Below are 14,711 nucleotides of genomic sequence, written 5' to 3' on the forward strand. Positions count from 1 at the left end.
ACTGAATTGGAGGGATAACTGGGAAAAGCATCACATTGTCAAGACTCTCGGGAGAGAGCTATCGCGGAAGCCTGTACAACGGACACAAAATAGTCCCTGCATCTGTATATATGGAGGCTATGAGAGACGAAAACTCAGCTGTTAGGACCAATACCCATTTACTTCTACACCGACCAGTCCGTGGTTCCTCTCTTCCAAACCCCAACGCCTGCTAATGCATTTCAGTGTGTGTATTTCCGCGTGTACTCGGCGCCTTTTCTGTGGTGTAATTCCCTTGGTTCGCCCGCACGCGCCCGCTGTCCAGTCTATCTTAATCCTCCGCCTTCTTGCGCAACTTTAGGTAATCCCTGATCTGCTCATGCTTGCTCGCAAAGAACATGCCCAACTTGTCGTTCCGCCACGTCAACACGCCAATCTCCGCCGCGTAGCCCGCAATGTCCTCGTACTCCCTGGGGCTGTCAAAGTCGCGGAACAGGAACCCGCTCGTGGTCGTCATGCGCTCCGTCTCGAGCTGCCACAGGCGGATCTGGTCGATGACCGTCGGCGGCAGCACGGGCTTGCTCCGGACGGCGGCGAAGCGGTGCATCTGCTCGTGCGCGTGGGACGCGAGGTAGGAGATGATCTGGTCGGCGGTGATGCCGCGCTCGACGGCGTTGCGGATCGAGTTGCGCGTGAGACGGCCCGAGACCATGTCTGCGAAGCGCAGCTTGAGCTTGCAGAAGAGGGAGAGCACGGCGATCTGGAGCGGCGTTTGGCCGTAGGCGTAGACGCGGTAGTTTGTCTCGACAATGATGCTGCCGCTGCGGGTTTCTTCGGAGCCGCTGCCTGGGGTGGCGCCGTTGCGGGACCCGCTGCCGTTGGGTCCCGGGCCCGAGGCGGCGGCGAGGGCGGCGGAGAAGCCTGCGCCGGCGCTGCGGAGGGCGCTGGAGCTGCTTGTGAGAGTCGTGGCGAGGCGGGTGGGGAAGTACTGCTGCGGCTTGTGGGAGGGGATGTAGATGAGGCCGAAGTCCATGAGGGAGGGGAGCATGTTGCGGCGTTCCTCGGTGAGGGCGTTTGTGTCGTAGGCGCGGCCGAGCTCGAGGGAGGCGAGGAGGAAGAGGAAGGAGAGCATGTCTGTGGACTCCATGCCGGCGGAGTCCTGGGCGTGGTCGGTGGCGTCGAGCCAGAGGAGGAGGAGGGTCCAGACCTGGGCGTTGGCCTCCTGGAGGAGGAAGGTGAAGCCGGCCTGGGTGATGCCGACGGCGCCCTGCTGGCGGCGGACGAGCTGGCCTGCGACGAGCAGGTTCTTAACGGACGACTTAGGCCCGCTCAGGTCGGCGCTGCCGGGGTTGACGGTGGCGACGATGTAGTGGAGGATGTCGTCCCACTTGCGGCGGGCGTAGCGGTCGAGGAAGGGGATGGTGATCTCGGGCGGGACGGGGAGGGTGGAGGGGACGCCGAAGGAGTTGTGGTGGCCGCCGCCCTCGAGGGCGAGGCGGAGGGAGGCTTTGAAGTTTGTGGTGAGCTGCATCTCCTGGGGGCGTTCTTTCGATGGGACGGTGATTTGGAGGATGTGGAGGGAGCGCAGGGTCGAGATGGCTTGGTCTTTTTGCCTGTGGGAGGGAAGAAGCTGTGTTAGAAAGATTTTGCGGCTGCGCGGTGGGAGGAAGGGTAACGTGTGAGGGAGAGGGTGTTGTACCGTCGCGAGTCGGGCTTCACCCAGAGGTCGAGGTCCTCGAGGAGCATTGGCTTGGGCATGTACAAGATGGCCATGACGATGGTTTTTGCTGGGGAGGGTTGGATGCCTGGGTTAGCTAGCTTGTTCCATGCTCAGCGAGCGCCGCGGAGACGGCGACGGCGACGGCGACGGCGAGGCTCACCCAGCGGGGGGATCATCCTCCTGAAGATGGCAAAGGCGGTCGAGGGCTGGAGGTACAGCTTCCTGAAGGTCGTGCCTGGCAGCTTCTCCAGGTAGTCGGCCAGCTGGAGTGATTGACCCGAGCTGACCGACATGATGGGCGAGTTTGCGCGCGGTGGTTTGGGGGGGAGGAGGAGGTCGGCGAGATTTTCGTGTGTTATCTCATGATCGGGCGGAGAGGAAGGCGCGAGGCTCGTTCGGGGGTCGTCGCGGCGCTGGGGGTGTCGGGGTCGTGGGACTCGGTCGTGGTCGTGTGCTTTGGGTTTGGACAAGTTCTCGATCATTTGCGACAGGCGATCAGGTCCGTCATTCAATCATTGAGCAGGGATTACTAGCCAGCGGAACTTTCCGCCTGAGGCCCCCCTGTGCTGCCTGCGCTTATCTTATCGGCTGCTTATCGGCGTCTTATCCATGTCGGCTGCGAGAAGGGACGAAAGCCGGGAAGGCACGTCATATTGATAGCTTGTTGGCGGGTGCGACTGCTTTCAATTGCCGAAGACCGCCGAACTCACCTGGCCTAGTGAATCTCATTTCAACAGCCCTTCATCGACTTTCCAGTGCCAAGATGCCTCCCAAGCTGCCGCCCCTTCGCTTCGTGCGATCTGTGAGTCTTTTATGAGTCAATTGGTTCGAGATCAGCACTGACCATTACTCCAGGTCCTCAACTCCTTCTCCAAAGACTCTGGGCTTGAACCGAGGTGAGTTGGGGTTGCATCGAGATGCTCGTCCTTGCATTCTCCTTACGCCTATGTCAATATGCACGTAGCTGATGAACTTTAGATTACTTGGTAACAACGTATGAAAATGTTGTCGGTATTTAGATTGACATGTGACTCACTTCACTGCAGTTCAGAGTAACGGGCGCCTCTGTCGGCAAGGTCGAGTTTGAACTGGCCATCCAGAAAGAGCACACCGTAGGTTTTCCGTTCCGAGAACAAATACGAGAGTGCACCGTGTCTGATGTTACGTAGAACCGCCTGCAAACCATCCATGGAGGCACTCTCGCCAGTCTTGTGGATTTGGGCGGCTCCCTTGCCGTCGCCTCAAAAGGCCGCTTCATGACTGGCGTCTCCACTGATATCAATGGTTCGTCGCATCAGTTCTCAGAAACTCGCCATCACTGATAAACCCCAGTCACGTACTTGAACCCCGGAGGAACACCTGGTGACATCATGACGGGTACTGCCATCTGCGACAAGAGTAGGTTCCTCTAAATTCAACGCGCGGAAACTATCGTTGACGACTTGCAGTGGGAAGGACCCTCGCCTACACGACCGTCCAATTCTTCAACAAGAAGGGAGAACTTGCTGCGAGGGGGAGCCATACCAAGTGAGTTTCGATTAGAGCGCAAAAATAATCGAGGGATGCTGACATATCGCCAGGTACATCGCCAAGACTTGGGGATCTGAGGACTTCGTTGCACCTGACGAGTACGTTGCCGAGGAAGAGAACTAAGATGACCTGCCAAGTCCGAAAGAGAAACTTGTGCTGGCGGCTTCGCAGACAGTTTTACCAGGCCAATCTCAAGGTGCGTTTCAAGACGGAGGTCGAGATCTACAATTCTAGATAATAGACGTATACTACTCATGTTCTGAGAAAGCAAGTGGTATAATATCGCTCGTTGTGGAGCGTTCTCATCTGGCATTTCCATTGATAACCCTTAATCCAATCCATGCATTCATGCATTGGAAATAAAATAGTTGCCCAAACCAGTCTTCCTTGCTAATCATTGCTACGTAAAAACTCCCTTAACTTCATGTCACATCATAGTCTCGTTCGATATCTCCGACGATCGACTCCTCGACCCTCTCAAACGCCCTTGTCGGAATCAATGGCTTTCGATTGGTACTGCATCTTGGACATGGCGTAAGACTCCTTCGTCGCCACGGAGTAGAGCAGGACCAGAATGACAAGGGGCAGATAAGTCGTCAGGACGATGTCCAGGACATAAAGCACGATATAGTAACCGTAGTAGTAACTCCCTCCGAAGAAGACGTTCACCAGGCCCCAACACTCGCGAACGAGAAAGAGGGAGGCAACAGTCACCACGATCTTGGCCGCCTGCAGCACGCAATGCATTAGAATACCCGCAATATTGTTGCCGTGAGGGACGGAAAACCCAAACATACCTGTTCCAATCCGCTACCGAGCGCCTTCTTGCGCGACTTTGCGGCATACACCACAGACCCGATGGCCATGATGATCAAGATGCCATAAGAGGCAAGCATTAAGCATGACGCAACCAGATACTCGTACTCCTTGTAATATCTGCCGAACCTGTCGTCGAGGTAGAGGCAGAACGAGACGAAGGAAAGCAGGACGACCAAAATTGAGCCGCCGAGGGCAAAGCCACGGCCCTTGCGATAGGCGCTCGAGACCTCATCGCCCTCGGTCCGGAGCTGCGTCAGGGCATGTGCCATGTAGAAGACGGCGAGGAAGATGGAGAGATTGAGTAAGACTTCGACAAAATATTGAATGTAGGCAAGCACATTGACGGCTACGCCGACGGAGTAGCGCAGCCCGAAAAACCTGTCATATGCGGCGCTGGCGAGGCAGGACCAGACGGCGATGGAGAGGAGGTGCGATCTGTTGAGTTGGTTGTTAGACGTGCTTTCCTGACATAATTCTGATGGCGTGATTGGAGGCAGCTTACAATGTCCAGAAGCCAAAGCCGACCTTGGTGTAGTCTACCCATCTGCGTGTCGTATCATGGCGATACCCTGGCTTGCGGACGAGCTTTGCGAAGAGGACCACCATTGGGATCACAGCTAATACGACGACGACAATCCGTACAATGTACATGATCTGTTCCGGGCTGAGTGTGCCGCCCATGTTGACAATTCTCTTCGTGTCCTTCTCTTGTTGTGTGTATGTAGTGAATAGTAAGTAGCGTCTGGCGTCAAAAGCGTTGTCGAAATCGTAAGCTCGTTATTTAATCCAATGATCAAGGGATAAGATGCCGTCGTCACACAGGACCGCGGACCAAGAGACCCCTTAAGTAATCTACACATCAACCAGAATTCCACAGACGAAAACCGCACCTTGGCGAAAGAGCGCCGTAAAACTTGGCGGCGCTCACTTCCAAGACCCGCAGCCAGGCATCCGTCTGCACCCCGGCCGGGCGACGGCTGTGCCGCACTAGTTCCGGGCACCACACGAGATTCGCCTCGCCCAAAGCTGGGCTGAGCAAATCCCACATAAGGGCCGCGGAGCGCAGACCTGCAGTCCGCCCATTGTCGTTGCCCGACGGTGTCTTGGGTGTCTTGGGACATGGGCCGCTGAGCGAAATGTAGTGCACACAGCGGTGATCTCGCTTGACGTACGGGGCGAGACAGGCTGCTTCGCCTCTGCACCATTGGGCGCGCCCCCTGCCGTGCTGCCGTCGGGCGTAGTCGCGTAGGTACGATGGCAGTAACCTGCAAGTGTTTAAATCCCGCTTTGCTGGCCATGCAACGAACAAAAGGTCCCGTGATGGGAATGCTTCACGACGCTCTCGCACTGCTGGCTGCGGGGCGTTCACACGTTGGCTGGGCGTTTTTCCCCGTCTTTTGCCCTGGTCTAGCATCGCCTAAATTCAAGCTTATTTCTATGGATGGACGCCACAAGTGCCCTGTGACATGATCAATCAGATCCATAGAGAAAGATCGATGAAGACTGACGTCGGAGGGACAGTCAGTGGAGCGACGCATGCGTTCAACTGAATTTTCCCATTAAGCCGTTGTTGATCTATGAGACGGTCTCAGAGATGAACAAGGGCGCCTGGCGAAGATCGCGACGTAGGTCAAGGTTGAGGTCCAAGAGTCCGTTCAGCCACAATGTTTTGAGGTGAGAGCGATGTTGCATTCATCAGGTGAGTCAATTGCACCGCCTGAATGCGATGAGACGGCTTTCTTTTGGTGGCTGTAGAGCGGTGTGATCGACAGAGGCTGCCCCCACAAGCCTACCTGCTACTATGGGCAGTGTTGCTGCGGCCACCTTAAGTAATAGTTTCTTACATCACCTGCATTTCCGGTTCTTCATCACCAAAAATTACTTCCACGCCATGAAAGAACCAGAAACTGCAACTCGTAATACATTGGTCAGTTTCCGCAGCACTGGCAGCGACGTTGTTATAATACCATGGTAATCACAAGAAATCGACAAGTGGGACATATCCAAAAACTGATCCACTCAACCCTAATGCCACTATTCAGAAACATCCTTTTAAGGTAACGTAAATGGAAGCTCTAAACATGGTCAACATGGATCACCACATACGATGCTGCCAAGGCCCATGGTGACCAGTATGCATCTATCTTCTTGTCGTCAAACCGAATCCTTGCAAAATAGAACATTACATTCTCCCTCTTAACACTTGGTCATGACGACTACTCCGCATCCAAAGGCTTCCGACCATACACCGAGTACCTAAGCACAGTTAGAAGGGTTGAATAATGATCATGTCCAAGCACTTACAGTGGCCAGTATGCATGAATGGTCTTATCCATGAACTCTCTTCGGCACAACTCGTTGGAGACATCTACCTCTTCTTTTGTCCACCCATATGCCCTCGTCAATATTGTCAAGCAGAGGCCATCCCAACCAGATACAATATTCTCGTGGCTCCATGTGCCAATTTCCTTGAATCTCCTCGTCCTCGGCCACGCATTTGTGGGCCACTTGTATTTTAGCACTTTGATATCGACAAACCCAGCCCTACTCAATATGCTTTGAAACTTGTCCGGTTTCATAGTGGGTCGTCCGGCCTTTTCTGAAGCCTCCTGAATGAGATCTGCAATCACCAGAATCTGTGCATCTTCCGGGAGCGTACCATCGTCGCTCTGGGGCTTGAGAGGAGTTTCGATGAACTCAACCCATCCACCGGGGCTGAGGTTGCTACGTGACCCAATTAGCCTGAACGTTTGTCCAAAGATACATGGATATAATATCACAAAGGAGAGAGTTTGGTTTTTTTTTGAAAAAGCACATGGACAGATACATACTCGAAGCACTTCGCAGCGTATTCCTCCCAGTCATTAATACAGCCATTCATCATTCTGCTGTGGATGTAGTCGAACTTTAGAAAGTACGTCCAAGGCTCTTCAATATCATCAACCTCAAAGCTGACGTTAGGCGGTGGGCTGCAATCAGTTTTGAGTTAGCGATGTAATCATCAACTGGCCGGACCAGACAGCTTGACTTAATGAATGTGGCTGAAAGGTCAACGCCAAGGACTTCAGCCTCCGGATGTTCGTCGCCGAAATCGACAGCCCAGAGACCTGTTCCTGTTCCGATATCCAAGACTCGCCCAACTTTGGCATCCTTGTTATTTGGGGGAGCGTTGCCCAGTTGGTCGTTAAAAGTGAGCAAGAACAGGTTATGCTGGAGCTCTTCCTCACTGTCAGAATCCACGTCTCAAAGCTTTGCGAGTACTCACCAAGCCTGTCGTTCTCCGTCTCATCGTTAGGCAGGTTGTATTCTGCATCAATGGTTAACAGGTCCGTCAATGATTCTGCTTCAGAAGCTAAGACCTACTGCCTTCTTTATACCCATGGTATGTCCTTCCATTCTCCATTCGATAGTCCATGACATCCGCGGCAAGACTCACATTTGACGACGAGACGCTCTACTCATCTATCAGCAACAATATTGCAACATGAAGCTGCAGTCGTAATCTCTTACTGGCGCGTTGATAGACTCTGTGTCGTCGAAATCAGGCTGAAGTGATGCGATGGTTAGCAAGCGGTCGTAGCAGCAGGAGGCAAAGCAATACCTCGTCGTCTGCCTCAATTACCACACCGGGGTCGAACGTTTCCGCTCTAATTCGATTCGAAGACATTTCGGGCACTGAAAGACGGCGAAACGTCAAGAAACTGGACTTTTGATGGTCGAATGATGTGTCGCGGTGTCTGGGAGACGTTTGTTCGCGATATTTATCCGTCCTGGTCCAACAAGCGCCTCCGTGATTATGACGGTTGTTTGTCCCGAGATACCCATGAACCCACTCGTCGGACTTGGCTTCCTTATTGAGCGACAAATCCATGCATGAGTGTGCAGTGGCTCGGCGATGATAGGTCTGCGAGTATCGGGCCAGGGTGGTCTATATGCTGTTGGTGGTGCCCCTGCCTTTGTCGAACCACTAAGCGCCCACACAAACAACAGAACCCTCCACTTCGCGATCCATGTTGGTGCATGTACATGCAATCACACGGCCAACCTTCAACGCGTTGGTGCACAAATATTTTAAACTTGCACTATCTTATGAACGAAGTCCATCGCACCCGTCCGTGATGCTTCCATGAAGCCGAGCCTCCCGGTTCGCCACGTATGTTATCGTTACAGTCGTTGAGCGGACAATTATTGCTCGTAATGATGTTTATGAAAAGTTATATTCAAGATGAAAAGTCTAAACAAATACCACTAACTTGCGGTCGAGAACTAGGAGCCATTATCAATTAGCCCGTGTTAACTAGGGGGTCGCTGCGACCTCTGCTTCAGTTGGCTTCCTGCCAAAAGCTGAGTACCTACACATGGTCAGTATATAAAGTAAGAACACGGCTGGGCCTGGAAAACTTACACGGGATAATACGCGTGAATGCTCCTGTCGTTGAACTCATTGCGGCAGTGCATGGTCCCAACCAGTACCTCCTCCTTCGTCCAGCCGTGGGCTCTGGTGATTGTCGCCAGGCATAACGGCTCCCAGCCTGCCAAGATATTTTCCTGAGACCACTTGGCAATCTCCTTGTATCTCGCATCCTTGGGCCACATATTCGTGGGCCACTTAAACTTCAGGACTCTAACATCAACATAGCCCGCTCGGATCAGGACCTCCTTAATGTCCTCCATGTCGGTGGCGACGCGGCCAAATTGGATAGTTGCCTCTCTCACCAGCTTGGCCATTTTGAAGATCATGGCGTCGTCCTTGAGAGTGCCGTCATCGCTTTTCGGCATCAAAGAGATCTCGTTGATTTCGAGCCATCCGCCGGGGTTGAGATTGCTGCGGAAAATCAGCGGCCGACGTTCGGTAAATGGATGTTCCCCAAAGGGCAAGTCAAGATCGTCTTCTTACTCAAAACACTTTCTCGCGTAGGCATCCCAGTCTGCGATACAGCCGTTCATCATTCTGCTGTGAATGTAGTCGAACTTCCGTGAATAGATCCAGGGTTCCTCCAAGTCATCCACCTCAAATTTAACGTTGGGTGGAGTACTATTTCGCGGGTGAGAAACAGGCCTTCCTCCCACAAGGATACGGAGCTTACAATGATGGGAATGTAGCGGAGAGATCAAAACCGAGCACTTCCGCCTCCGGGTGCTCGTCGCCAAACTCACATGCCCAGATGCCGGTGCCGGTGCCTACGTCGAGCACGCGTCCCACCTTAGCACCCGGATCGTTGGGCGGCGCGTTTCCAAGTCGGTCATCGAACGTGATGAGGAAAAGATTGTGTTGTAAATCTTATTTGACGGTCAGCTGTACATCATCACAGCTTGGCACAGAATGTCAGAGGCGGTGGCTTACCCAGTCGGTCGATTTCCCTCTCATCGTTAGGCAGGGTGTATTCTGCGGGAGTCAGTATCAATCTGATTTCCTATCATTGGTCAAGATGCTTGGCATTTGAACTCACTGCCGTCTTTGTAGGCGTGGTAGGTTCTCCCGTTTTCTTGACGGTAGTTGAAGATTGAGGCTGTAACACTTTGGGTGGACTCGCTCGTACTCTAATAGTTGGTAAGCACATGCTTCCTGCTATCACCGTAATAAACAGGCTTATCTCACTTCTCCTCTTTCGGATGCAGTGTCATCGAAGGGCTATTGGCAGATGAAATTAGTAGACATTCATGCAATTAGGTCTAGCAGGCCTACATTTTCATCGGGGACAATTTGTTCTTCATGATCCAGCGCAGGCGCGGCGTTGGTGGGTGTTGCGACCGGAGAAGCTTCTTCCTCACGACCAGGCGTCGCAGCAACGGTGGCGGGTGTTGCGACAGAAACCGCTTCTTCCTCGGTTGCAGCAGCGTTGGCGGGTGTTGCGACAGGCGCCGCTTCTTCCTCGCGACCAGGCGTCGCGGCAGCGTTGGTCGGTGTTGCGGCCGGGACCGCGTCGTCCTCTCGGCCTGGCGTTGCGGCAGCGTTGGTCGGTGTTGCGGCCGGAACAGTCTCCTCCTCGCGGTCCACCGCAGGCGCGGCGTTGGTGGGTCCTACGGCCGACATTCTTGAGAGTTGAATCCGGCTGTATTTGTCGAGAGAGTTACAGGTGCGTGAAAAGCCTGCTCTCTCTCTGCGTTGGCATGCGATCCGTGTTGGTTTTTATCTGTCGGTCCTGTAAGATGGGTCGGCTTACCCCTCCCTTGGCTGTTTGCACATCGTCGCCAAATGCGCGTTGCTCCCCCGTCAGCGGAGATGGTTTCCCCAAGCAGAACTGCGTTCCACGTATCACAAGGATGCAGCTCTGCAACGATAGGTGTTGTTCAGGAGTACGTGGGCCTGGTGCCGCCTGTTGTTGGTACTGTTTTCTCAAACAAGACGCACCAAACCCAAAACCGCAGGACCCTTCGGTTCGCATTACGACCTCGAATACCTAGCCAATCAAGCTGGCAACGGCTCAGGTGAACCCGTGAGCCGTTGCATTAGTTTGGCGAGAGCATTAGCCTCTTTGATCACGTCTCCGTAGTATCCGTACCCAGCGAGACTCGCAAGCCCGACTCTTCCTGTGCTACGGAACCGAACGTTTTCTCGACCGCTAATTCAAGTTTGAATTTCCCCAGGCGAGATCCAAAGACCCATGAGGGTACTTGGTGAAAGAGAATGGCAAGATCAAGCTGCAAAAGGCGGATTCCTCGGCACGCCACGGGTCCCAAATACCCTTTGGTTTGGTTTGTTTTCCGGTACCCCGGAAATAAGACTTGCACCGAAGAGTCCAATCACACCCACGCTGTGCGAATGCCTATGGCGTCAACAATAGCCGAGTTGAAACCCCACTAAACACACCGGCTAGCGCCTTTGTCTCTGGTCGCTCTGGAAGAGCCCATTCTAACACTCGTCAGTTGAGGACATGGTACGTATGGTGGCTGAGCTCATAATCAGGTGTTCACTTCAGTGTCGGGCGGCACTGATAAGATCGATAATAATCTCCAATAGCCTGTTTAAAATCCATGTCCAGTCGAAAACTATGAAGATGTGGCAGTTTGCCAGCACTGTCAGGCATTGTCTTCACGCCAGCCTGCGTGTCTCACTGTCAATTGGAGCTGCCTTCTCGTGGCGGGGCGACCGCGGTTTGCCTCACTTGTAATTAGTAGGCGACGCGATGCGCGTTGATGATTGAGATAGATTCAAGCCCCCTACGTCCCCCCAACCTTGTTTCCTTCACAACATATGCATTGGATGTTCATGAGGTATTATGCCGATCAACCTTCATTGTATCTTTGAACACCATTCCCAGTAGTGGTATGGCTAAGGGAACAGACTAACTCGTAGCCAACCGGCTGTGCAAAGATCCAGATGTCACAGGCCTGGGAGTATGATGACTTGACGTCAGCCACGAGGGCGATATTAGACGGATTTGCTGTAGCTCAGTAGGTCGAAGTCTCATTTATGATATCCATCATCTTTAAACTTTTTGCGATTACGATGGCGTATATCTTTGACTGGCTGTCTGGATCAATCGACAGTAACTCAATTGACGAGGCCTTTCGCCAAAACTTGCGTTGGTTCTTTTCGTGCTACGATGACCACAGCAGTCCCGAAGACGTCACCAGACTCAAGAGAATCCGGGCCTTTGAACCGTTCATGCTTGGTATGAGCGATCAGCAACTCACTACCGGTGTAACCCTCACGATCGTTACCATGTTCATGACGTTCAACAACAACCTGAGTGAAAAGTTCTCGGTTTTCTCCTTTCAGATCGCGACCAGACTCGGGTACTTCTCTTGCATTGTACATATTTGTACAATCTCTCTCCTGCGCGAGCATTTCGACGGTTACGAGAGCCTGAGGACATTCCGAGTATGTGTGGTGGCCGTACTACCAGTGCTTTTGATAATATGCATGACGATATCTGAATCAGTTACCTTCAGATTCAATCGCCACATCTCAGTCAAATGCGCAAAACAACTTTTCAAATTCATCGACCCTGACCGGCCTCACTACGTCGCGCTTTCAGACGAGGTTGTGGTACTTTTGATTCAGACGGTCCTCGTCTTGGTTATAGTCCTCGGCTATTCGAGGCGGTTCCTTGAACTTTATCACAAAGATGCCCGGGCGGACTACCACTACTGGTCTCGATGGTCTCTGCAACGACTGCTGGGAGAGCTAGCTGAAAACAAGTACAATAACGAGTTCGCGCCCACGATGGAATCATTGCTTGAGCCTTGAAGAACTTCGTATCAGCAAGGACGATCCTACTGTGGACCGTTGGATCTTGGCGTTAGACATATGGACTGAGTTAATTTCCACCAGCTTTCTCTGGGAAATAATCTGGCTAGGTTTCTACTTTGTCTTCGGAATGGGCAATTTCTGGAAATTCTACTTGGATACAGATCTGACGCACCGGATGGACGCAAACTTCGGTCAAGTGATACTGTTGATTCTTGTTTGTATTCTGTTCTTGTCTGCTTGGGTTGCTTCTTCGTGTAAGTGCTTCTTTAATGCGTTGTCGAACTTAGACAAACCAATGTGATGCAGCCACAATCGCAACCCATGAGCAGCATTCGAGAAACATCCCAGACCCATCCCAACCTCCCCGAACCCAGCCGTGTAACTCTCCACGGCGCCATGATGAAGACGTAAGCTACAATCCTAAGGTAAACGCACCGTAGACTGAGTCTGGGGCTCATAAGAAGACACAGGCGAGAGAGGGATCATGGATTTTGCGATAGAAGTCGGAATCTTTTTACGATGGTTGGAAGCCTCCATATTCTTATACGCTTTAGGGCTGATAGTATGGTCTCCGATGTTTGCAGATGTAATTCCTGGGGCATTCCACGTATCCATTGTCGCCTGTAATGTGTCAGTTGGATTTGTCGTTGCTAGAGCTGGAACTTGGTTTATGACTGTTTTTACCGTCTGTTGCGAAAGATTGGCCCCCATCATCCATGAACAACTTCGCCGACGATACCTTCGCCTGCGGTCGTTGTTCGAAAGATCGCATGGTAGTCGAGATAGAATTCGATGCAGTAGATAGCTTGCACACTGTTTGAAGCACCAGCAGAGCCAGAAACTTGCTGGGTGTCAAAGAACCTCACGGCGCAGAACAAATGTGTGGCCGAGATGAAAACAACGGCTGGTATAAATTAAATCGGAGCCCTGGCCAAATTTACTGCTGCGGTCAGAGACTTCGCTAGGACCGGGGCCTGCCAAGAGTCCGGTATTCGTACTCCCTGTGCTTGCAAGGCGGTTTCGATCATCATCCCACAGGTACCTATGTTGCCAAAGTGGTGACTTGGTCGACTGGGCTTCTTCTGCCTCGTCTTGTGTTTGTTTTCAGGACAACATATTCATAGACCGGAGCCCTCGCCAAGTCACTATTTTAAACAGGCGTGGTTACTTTGCGCCGAATGGTTCGACCGACACACAAACAGGGGCTATTTTCGGTTTTGTCATGTAGCGGCGGCCTCTCGGGGTTTCAAGGCAGTCCCTAATGGCAACGGCGGAAAGCCGGCATAAGAAGCATTGACAAAGTCCGGTAGTCACGAGTCGTGACTCGTAGGGTCCACAGGTGAGATTAGAACGCCCATTAAGGAACGTGAAATCTTGGCGCAACTACGAGACAGCAAAAGATGGAGGGATAAGGCAGGCAAAGTTTGAAGATCACTTTAGATTTAATATGTCAAACTTTCATGCCATGTGACACACTGGCCCAAGCATAGCGGTCAGCACCGACTTGTTGCGTGATATCGATGATTGACAAGGAGCCCGAATACGCGGCTCTCGTTCACCTCGATGTTCCAGGCTTTATCGACGACAAGGTGACGAACCGCAAGGGCCAACAGTGCGTCGCTGTCATCGCAAACACCCCACTTCAATCTAATTGAGTTTAACAATCGATGCATCACCTGGAATGCTCCGACAATTCTTCAGCCTACAAATACTACATACAGCTGAATGTTCCTGCCCTATTCGAACTCCTCTCGTTTAACAAACTCGCGATATCCCCGCCATCAGCTACTTGAAATCCCCCGACCTAAACTTCACGTGCCGTCGTTGTCTTATCAATATGAAGTACCTGGCTGTTCTTTTGGCTTTTGCCGCCTCTTCCAATGCTGCTTGGTGCAACGCCGGATGGGGCAAGCCTGCTGGAGCCTCATGTCCGTCTGGCTACGTAAGTCTACTCGCAAGATTGATCAGGATTTTACTAAGCTAACCCGTCCTAGACCAACACCTACTGTGTACGATAGTACCTTTAACTAAAAGAATATCTGACTGATTATTGTGTGAAGTGCGAAGAGCCTGGAAGTCAACACGGGGACTTTGGGTCGGAGAAAGTATGCGTCAACCCGTCCAACGGCGCCGGCACTGCGCCTGTTCTGAGTTCATGCCTGGGTAGCGGTGTAAGTATCTAATTGTCCGCGCGTGCTCTAGCGAACAAGTACTGACAATCACATCCCCAACTAGTTCGTGCGCTGCGTAAGCTATGCCTTCCTCGGTCTCGTTATCATTCTCACATTTTGCCATAGTGTCCGTAATTGCTTTGACAGTTACCCTGTTAAGCAACCGCCATCTCGAGGGGAAGTTTCCCCGATTTTGTCTCATGCATACTGGAAGCGCAGACAGCACTTGATGATTAGCCAGCATTTATCGATAGAAAAGGGCAAACATGCGCTAGAGGCGCCTAGGATCTCACAA

The 14,711-nt window shown here is 52.4% G+C and overlaps 6 protein-coding genes across 6 annotated transcripts; 3 read left to right on the forward strand and 3 right to left on the reverse strand.

Moving 5' to 3' along the window:
- Positions 1-310: 310 nt before the first annotated feature.
- GCG54_00007080 (RNA polymerase II transcription factor B subunit 2) lies at positions 311-1,992 on the reverse strand (the record flags this gene model as incomplete). The annotated part of the gene is made up of 3 exons (XM_045407068.1): positions 311-1,592; positions 1,679-1,784; positions 1,860-1,992. 3 exons carry the CDS (start codon positions 1,990-1,992, stop codon positions 311-313), a joined length of 1,521 nt encoding a protein of 506 aa, XP_045265989.1.
- Positions 1,993-2,462: 470 nt separating this feature from the next.
- GCG54_00007081 (putative esterase C31F10.02) lies at positions 2,463-3,352 on the forward strand (the record flags this gene model as incomplete). Its single annotated transcript, XM_045407069.1, has 8 exons — positions 2,463-2,501; positions 2,555-2,595; positions 2,678-2,693; positions 2,746-2,811; positions 2,869-2,983; positions 3,032-3,097; positions 3,148-3,226; positions 3,280-3,352. The coding sequence occupies 8 exons, from the start codon at positions 2,463-2,465 to the stop codon at positions 3,350-3,352; spliced, it is 495 nt and encodes a 164-aa protein (XP_045265990.1).
- Positions 3,353-3,706: 354 nt separating this feature from the next.
- On the reverse strand, positions 3,707-4,729 carry GCG54_00007082 (uncharacterized protein; the record flags this gene model as incomplete). The annotated part of the gene is made up of 3 exons (XM_045407070.1): positions 3,707-3,958; positions 4,027-4,483; positions 4,551-4,729. The coding sequence occupies 3 exons, from the start codon at positions 4,727-4,729 to the stop codon at positions 3,707-3,709; spliced, it is 888 nt and encodes a 295-aa protein (XP_045265991.1).
- Positions 4,730-6,264: 1,535 nt separating this feature from the next.
- GCG54_00007083 (putative methyltransferase tdiE) lies at positions 6,265-10,082 on the reverse strand (the record flags this gene model as incomplete). Its single annotated transcript, XM_045407071.1, has 13 exons — positions 6,265-6,304; positions 6,353-6,772; positions 6,880-7,017; positions 7,077-7,266; positions 7,314-7,355; positions 7,412-7,500; positions 8,454-8,873; positions 8,946-9,083; positions 9,136-9,328; positions 9,393-9,434; positions 9,499-9,589; positions 9,648-9,680; positions 9,735-10,082. The coding sequence occupies 13 exons, from the start codon at positions 10,080-10,082 to the stop codon at positions 6,265-6,267; spliced, it is 2,184 nt and encodes a 727-aa protein (XP_045265992.1).
- A 1,416-nt stretch (positions 10,083-11,498) lies between these two features.
- GCG54_00007084 (uncharacterized protein) lies at positions 11,499-12,546 on the forward strand (the record flags this gene model as incomplete). Its single annotated transcript, XM_045407072.1, is given in 2 exon segments — positions 11,499-12,193; positions 12,207-12,546. 2 exon segments carry the CDS (start codon positions 11,499-11,501, stop codon positions 12,544-12,546), a joined length of 1,035 nt encoding a protein of 344 aa, XP_045265993.1.
- A 1,536-nt stretch (positions 12,547-14,082) lies between these two features.
- Positions 14,083-14,551, forward strand: GCG54_00007085 (uncharacterized protein; the record flags this gene model as incomplete). The annotated part of the gene is made up of 3 exons (XM_045407073.1): positions 14,083-14,187; positions 14,306-14,416; positions 14,543-14,551. 3 exons carry the CDS (start codon positions 14,083-14,085, stop codon positions 14,549-14,551), a joined length of 225 nt encoding a protein of 74 aa, XP_045265994.1.
- Positions 14,552-14,711: the final 160 nt, after the last annotated feature.

This window comes from Colletotrichum gloeosporioides, assembly GCF_011800055.1.
Source record: "Colletotrichum gloeosporioides strain Lc1 chromosome Unknown consensus_32, whole genome shotgun sequence".
In the NCBI taxonomy this organism is placed as follows: domain Eukaryota; kingdom Fungi; phylum Ascomycota; class Sordariomycetes; order Glomerellales; family Glomerellaceae; genus Colletotrichum; species Colletotrichum gloeosporioides.